The 7,627-nt window shown below is 30.8% G+C and overlaps 1 protein-coding gene across 1 annotated transcript; it reads right to left on the minus strand.

The window, feature by feature from the left end:
• Positions 1–1,060: 1,060 nt before the first annotated feature.
• Positions 1,061–7,229, minus strand: LOC122581082 (serine carboxypeptidase-like 13). The gene is made up of 14 exons (XM_043753228.1): positions 7,071–7,229; positions 6,819–6,964; positions 4,441–4,514; positions 4,221–4,343; positions 4,023–4,125; positions 3,903–3,940; positions 3,695–3,796; positions 3,506–3,592; positions 3,347–3,421; positions 3,150–3,221; positions 2,697–2,845; positions 2,473–2,586; positions 1,699–1,753; positions 1,061–1,314 (listed from the first exon to the last, which is right to left on the minus strand). The coding sequence occupies exons 1-14, from the start codon at positions 7,202–7,204 to the stop codon at positions 1,216–1,218; spliced, it is 1,371 nt and encodes a 456-aa protein (XP_043609163.1). The 5' UTR covers positions 7,205–7,229; the 3' UTR covers positions 1,061–1,215.
• Between the last annotated feature and the right edge of the window lie 398 nt (positions 7,230–7,627).

The following is a 7,627-nucleotide window of genomic DNA, read 5'->3' on the forward strand; positions in this document are numbered from 1 at the left end:
ACATGTCACTACATTATATAACGATTTGATCATAGGTACCAGGAGCCTTGGTCAAGAGCGTGAGTTATGACTGCATGCCGTTGACACAAACTTTTCACTTTACAGGTTTCTTGGCGTTGGCTACTTTTCTTTTACGAGTAGTTCTTAGTGTGAACATTAATCAGTCATACAATACCCAAGCTATATGTTTTGTGGCAATAAGTCATTATCTTATATAGCAGTTATAAAATAATTATGTTGATCATGTAAATTGATAACCATATAAGATATAAGTTGTATTTTAGTTTATAAATTTGTTCTGTAACTTAGTCCAAGTTGTATACTAACATATATAGTTATATACTAAAATTGATAAACCATATATTTGAATCATTGTTTTATTTTTAGGTATTTTAATTTAATTCAGTATCTATTTAATATACTTAAATTCTAATTTTTTTAACATTCATTATTATATTTTGAGACTACCCGTTTATTGGACGGACTTGAGTATTAGTATATTTATTAATATTGTATCAAACGTATCAGTATACGATTATAATTAAACTTACATAATATGATAATAATGTAAAATAATCAAACTTAATTACCTATAGATATTAAAATCTTCTCGACTAAACTAATAGTAAAGAAACCAAACAATGGGTTTCGTAATTCTAGCCGATAAAACAAAATATATAAAAGGGGTTTGTTTTCCATGCTTTTTATTCGAACAAAACATTATTAGTTTTGTTTTCGTTATTGTTGAACCGAGCAAGATGAGAGCAAATGTTAAGTTTTGGTGATCTAAGATCTAGCAATATTCAAGTATCTTTTGACGTGTTTGTGTGGACTAGGAATAGAGGTTTGCATACTTTTAGATATTTGACTTTAATCTATATGTCTTTTAGAATCCGTTCTTAATTCAATTCAAAACTATCAAAGCTAATCAAAACAATTTATTTATTATTAAAGTCCATCAATTGTATGTATGTTATTATACATGTTTAATATGATAATATTGTAAAATCTGTACATCATACGGGTATTAAGACTAGTAACACAATAAAAGAGGCCACACTGAGTCCACACCCACGACGGGCAAAAATAAGCCTTTCAAATAAAATGGTTACATATAATCCTTATTTTCGCTTAACATAAGACCAGATATTAATCGGTCGTATATAAAAATGAGAATTGGCAAGTATTTATAGATTCCATAAATTAATCATTAATTTAAATAATGGCGCTTGTATATATTTTTGGAGCAAGCCATTTCTCTACTAATGTCATTACTTCTTTCGGCTTATACAGTCCTACTGAGTGGCCGCATCCCTGTGGAACGACATAAAGTGATTTCATTTGTCATTTATTTCAACATGGAACGTTAATATATCGCCCCCATATCCCCACCATTATTTTTTGGTATCTCGACTACTAATACTTTTTGTAGCGACTCTCGCTGCAAAAAGTGAAAAAAGTGCGGACCCCCATGTTTATTATGGTAAATATGGCAGAATAAAAACAGGCCCTCTGTCAGGGTCACTGCAAAAAGTCTGGTCGGGTTAACAAAAAAGGGCGACGTACTAATTATTAATAGTACTACTAGAATAAATACGGGTACAATATATATATTCATCACGTGTAAAAGCTTTTTACCCGAAATAAAAACAAAGAACAAAAAAGGAGACAATAGGAGACAAGTTATTTATATCTTACTTTGACTGTAGCATATGTTAAGGAGAAATTGTTTTTTGCGTATCTCATTTCATATCTGCGAACAAAATCACAAAATTGGTTAAAAAAAAAACGAGTATGCACTAAATCAATGTTTTAAAAATCGGTATTTTATTCGTACCGGTGTGGAAAAAATTCTTGATATTACCGGTATTATCGGAATTAACGGTCGGTACGACTATTTTAGTTTATTTTATTATTATTTTACAAAATTTGTTACAGTTTAACGAAAATAATAAAAAACAACTATAATTCACTCAAAAATAATATCAAATAGGTATTTCATAACAAAATATAAGATTTAAAGTTTACAAATAACAAAAACTAACATTAAAGTATCATCAAAAAAATATTAAAAAAAATTCAAAATAAAAAATTAAAAATACGGGAAAAATCTGGAATGGTAATAACGGAAGATACCGGAAATACCGAACGGTATAAAACAGTGAAAATACCAGAAACATACCGGGATAAAAAACCGGAGTACCCTCAAATACCGGTAATACCGGCCGGTATATACCGGTATTTAAAACATGGAAAATGATTTATCAACCTAATAGATCAACCTAATGATCAATCTAATAACATGATGATAACATTTGACATAATCAAAGAAAGATATTTGGAAAGAGAAAGAGTGGATTACACATGTTAAGTGATAAAAGAATTAGATTGATTTGTTAGGTTCATATATCATTACTCTTAAAACATTGTATTAAAGTCCCGGATAAATAAATGGAGCTTGTATTCACGTACCCTGCAACTTGATCGTCGACGTAATATGGTCCCCATGAGCTATCTTTTCCAAGATTAAGAGCATATATCCATTTCAATACTCCATTATACGGAAATGTCATGTCATGATCACCACTGTCGTCAGTAATTAATATGATTCTCATTATATGAATTTATTCTAAAATAATCAATCCAATTAATTAATGAAGAATAATATTACTCCTATGTGTTAGCTTATAAATTACCTCATGATGAGAGCTCGACAATTTTTATCAACAAGTTTCTTATGGTAGGCAAAGCTACTAAAGATGTTATAAGAATAACACAAGGTGTCATTTTTGCCTTCAATGTAATGCAAGGTGATGTTGACCAGCTCCCATTTTCCAATCGTTCCCTAATAAGATGTTGGATATACCTGATTTAGTTAGTTTCTCTGCTATTAAATAATAATAATGGAAAAAGCTACAATCAAATGGAGTAAGAAATAGTAAAAAGGACTAGTTATTGTATAACAAGTGTGTTGAACAACAGATAATATACAGTAAAATCTTTGACTATTAGATATGACAAAATTATTGTGTCAAAATTCATAAAGTACAAGTATCAAGTATGTACACTAATGACTTAAGCACAAAAGATTGTTACGATGTATGACGATTTTCAGTTGTGAAAAATAATTAATGTCTTATTTTTTTTACCTCACGGACATTAAGAGCTTGTTGCACATCCTTGTTATTTGCCCAAGCCTCAATGAACTTATCATTGTATTCCTAAAAAAAACAAAAAAAGAACACAGAAACTCTATCTCATTCACTTTTGTTACCAGATTCTTTATCTTTGAATTGAAGTTAGCTACAAAATAATACTATACTCATGGAGGCAAAAATCAAATTACCACACAATACGGCTTCAAATCGCTATGATCACATAATGGGTCCAAAATATTTCTGAAATCTATTCCTCTTGTGCACTGTAATCCTGACATTTAATTAGACGTCTGCATGTTTTGACCAATGAAAATAAACTTAAATACAAATCAATGCCATAAACTTACATCATTGTATTTTTGGATACTGTCATAACATAATGCATTAGCTTTGTCCATGTTCATATAGTCACCATGACAGTTTTCGATAGCAGACTGCATACAAAGTCAAATTATATTAATCTTACAAGTGTACCTAAGTAAGTAATATGGCGGATAGTTCGATAGTAAGTTTCTAAGAATGTCTAAGAATATTACCGAATAAATATCGTCTGATATAATGGCCATACGATGAGCATATTCAATTCTAGAATTAAAGTCCATGAACTTATCAGTAAGAGGACTACAAAGAATATAACCCTACATCACAATTGAAGAAACAAATATTATTTATTAGTTGTATAAAGATAAATATACTTTAGAAGTTGAGATTTTAATATAATGTTCAAACGCTTGGGTCAAGTACTTGAATATTTATTGACGGTTGATCACCACGTTCATTAGCTGCAAAGAAGAAACTTTGAAAGATCAAATTATTTCCAGGCGAAATAATTTTTAAAAATAATCGACTAAGAGAACTAATTACCATTGAACAATTCTAAGGTGACGATAGGAGTGATAAGTCCCATGTAAGAAATGCCCGCTATGTATAAGGGATTTTTCATAAACTTAGGATGGTCGCTATAAAACTGTTTCATATAATAGAAACAAATAAAACAATAGGTTATGATAAGATTCTCAAGAAATCATGGAAGAAAAAAATGAAGTTGATCATAATTTAGACCTTCTTAAGGAAATCAATAACTTGGTTGGCTACAATGCTATCATTGCTGATCCATGCTTCCTCAGTTGTGGCATACGAAAATCCGGTGCCAACAGGTATATCAAAGAATATGACATTAGCCATCTATAAAATAATTATTAAATAACTTTGTAGTAAGAGTATTTAATTAATAAGGTTGTTATTCAAAAATACAAATTAATTTAAATGAGGATATATAGACCTTTGTCCATGAATTTGGATTCAATGTCAATGTTGTGTCTTCAAAAGAATTTCCAAACTTTAGACTAAGGGGGCCTAATAACAAAAATACTTCATCATATGTCAAGTAAATATTTGTAAGTCATGTTAACGTAGACGATAACAGATAATACATAGTTGAAAGCCTATAATTTTTTTTTTAAAAATGGATAACATGATCATGACTAGTAAAAAAGAACATACGTATGTATATGTCAACTAGCTTATTGGGTCTTGAGGTATCTATGTATAGATTAACTAAAATAGGAGGCTCGCGATACATTATACGACTTCACAACCCCATTTCTACCTACCCTTCAATCTTTGCATAGGATAAAGATCGAACCTATGACCTCTATCTCAGGGTATTTACCACTGATCCAACCATGCTGCTTAGGTATGTATCATCTCCTTTTGTACCATAAACTTGTTAAATTTCACTATGTATCCAATGAATCTTTATGATACTTGAGTGAACAGGTCAAATTCGTCATTTAGATCTCCAATGAATTTTGACAACCACTCATGTACCGACAATAATAGAGTTTATATACAAACAAAATGCAACGAGACAAATGAACACATTTTTTGTAGCTGTGGTATAGCTGTTGGGTTTTATAACTAATTATCACAATAAATCACAAAGCACGCAATGAAAGACAAGATCTATGTAGTTTAAATAATTAACCAAGGAATAGAATTTGTACCTTATTATGGAGAGATTGAAGACAAAAACAAGGTTTAACTTAACCTCTCTACGATTGCACACTCAACGGTGGAACGTACGTATGCTAGTACTTGATCACGAACAACCCTTTGTTTAAACCCGAAAACCTAGCTAACCCGAAAAACTTTTTCCTAGCTATGCAAAACCGAAAATCAAAAACCCTTGGGGTTTGATTTCGGCCGAGAGAGAGAGGGGAGAAAAGAGAGTAAAAAACCCTATGGATTTAATTGTGTGAAAAACCAACAACATAGGTTTGTATTTATAGGATTAGGAAACTTAATGACCAAGTCTTGGAGGGTTTTGAAGCCCTAGTTCGACCGGCCCCCTATAGAACAATCTAGAGGAGTTTCCTAATTCCAACTCTTCTCCGTTAAGTCCGTTAATTAAGTACCGTTAACTTTTAACTCTTTTAACGAACCTCCGTTAGATTTTCGTGATAATATTAATCAATAAGTTACATTTAATATATTAATTAATTTATAGTTACATTCACGTTGAGGTGTGATCCCGTAGGCTTAAATACTTTTCGGACATACGTTCATTTTACGTGATCATATTCCAACAATAGCTATGGCAATCTGGTACAGAGTGGGTTTATGGTGTAAGATTCGTCCCCTTTTCTTTTTCTCAATCAAGGATTTGTTCCAAATTGATAAGCATGTTGGCTTAGTGAAAAAGAGTAGGAAAATATTCAAAGGCATTGTATTTGTAACTTGTTGGTGCTTATGGAAAGCAAGGAATGCGAAAAGATTTGAGGGCGAGGCAGTTAGGATTGAAAAAAAAAATTCATGACATAAAGGCGGTTAGCTTCTTATGGTTCAAGAACAGGACATCCAATTGCCATCTCATTTGGGAAGATTGGAACTCTTTTAATGTCTCTATGTAATACGGAGTAGTAAACTATTGTAATTATTGGTTATCTCAATTGGGAAGATGAGAACTCTTTTAATGTCTCTATGTAATTGTAAATTATTGTAATTATTGGTTGTATATTGATGGCCACTCCTTATCTTAAGGGAGTCGACGATTTGTTAATAAAAGTTACTTTTCAAAAAAATATATATATATATATACAAACAAAATACAACACTCTTTATTACTTGGTTTTGTTAGACGCAACATTTCTCGAGGACAACAGTCAAGGTGTATTAATTAATTATTTATACACTTATTTTAAAATTAAAGAATGAGTTTTTATATAAAATATATAATTTTTTTATCCACGTTAAATATAACCTTAATGAAAGACTGTATTTAACATTTTCCATTATATTATCCGCCCTATCCTGAAGAAGGAAACCCCTTATAAAATACGATCTTATTATTTAATTCCAAAGTAAATGATGAAGAATCAAATCGATCTAGAAGCTTCATAGATATAGATGTTTTGATGAAATATGCATAATTAAACTACTTTCAGTTAATAATCAAAAAGCAAGAAAAAACTTATATTAAAAAAAAAAAAAGATTGTTCATTTACCGGGCTGGTGGTTTGTTAATTTGTTGTAATGGAGCAAATAAGAGTTTGAAAGTTTGTTAGGATATAAAGGTAATAAAAAGTTTGTGGTTACATTATGTACAAACTAAAATGAAATTACTTGCATACTTTTAACCTTAATTTAAAGAAACCATACCGATTTGATAAAAGCAAGTGTAGATTGCAGCAGCACCAGGACCTCCCGAAAGATAAATTATAAGCGGATCTTGTTCTGGATTTCTTTCAGATTCAAAAAAGTAATAGAAAATCTGTATTTCTTCCTTTTCGCCTACGCCCACATAACTTCTCTCATGCCAAAATTGCAACAATATAATAAGTTCAAGTCATTTTACTTGCATTTCAAAACCCTGAACAAAAATATAAATCAATGGAGTACACTACGGCGTACCCAGTTTCAAATCTGAAAGGAAGTCGACCAGAAAATCCAGGAAGCGTGTTAACGACAGATTTTGAATGGATCGTAGAATGCAATTGAAGCATTACAAGAAGGAGTAGAAATGTCTTTGGCCGACCACACTTCATTATTATTGTGTGATAATAAATCAGTATTTCACTTCCTTGATATATAATGCATGGATGATGAATGTTGTGTATAAGAGTTGCTCTATAGATGGGGAAAAGAATATAAGGCTGTTAGACACCTAAGTTTGGTGAAAAACTCCTCACATATCTTTTCTTTAAATTATAAAAATCATAGGGGCCAAACATTTATTCAAAATATTAAAATAGTGGTATGTGAGCGATTTTCACCCAAGTTGGGTCCATAATAACCCATCTCACTTTTTATATATATATATATAAGGATGGGAATATAAGGTTGTCGGGTATTTAAGCTTAGGTGTGAAACACTTACATATTATTTTTTTTAATCCATAAAAATCATGGGGGCCATGCATTTATTCATTAAACAATAAATAATAAAATACTAGTATGTGAGGGGTTCCA

The sequence above is a fragment of the Erigeron canadensis genome, chromosome 9, assembly GCF_010389155.1.
Source record: "Erigeron canadensis isolate Cc75 chromosome 9, C_canadensis_v1, whole genome shotgun sequence".
NCBI classification, from domain to species: Eukaryota; Viridiplantae; Streptophyta; class Magnoliopsida; order Asterales; family Asteraceae; genus Erigeron; species Erigeron canadensis.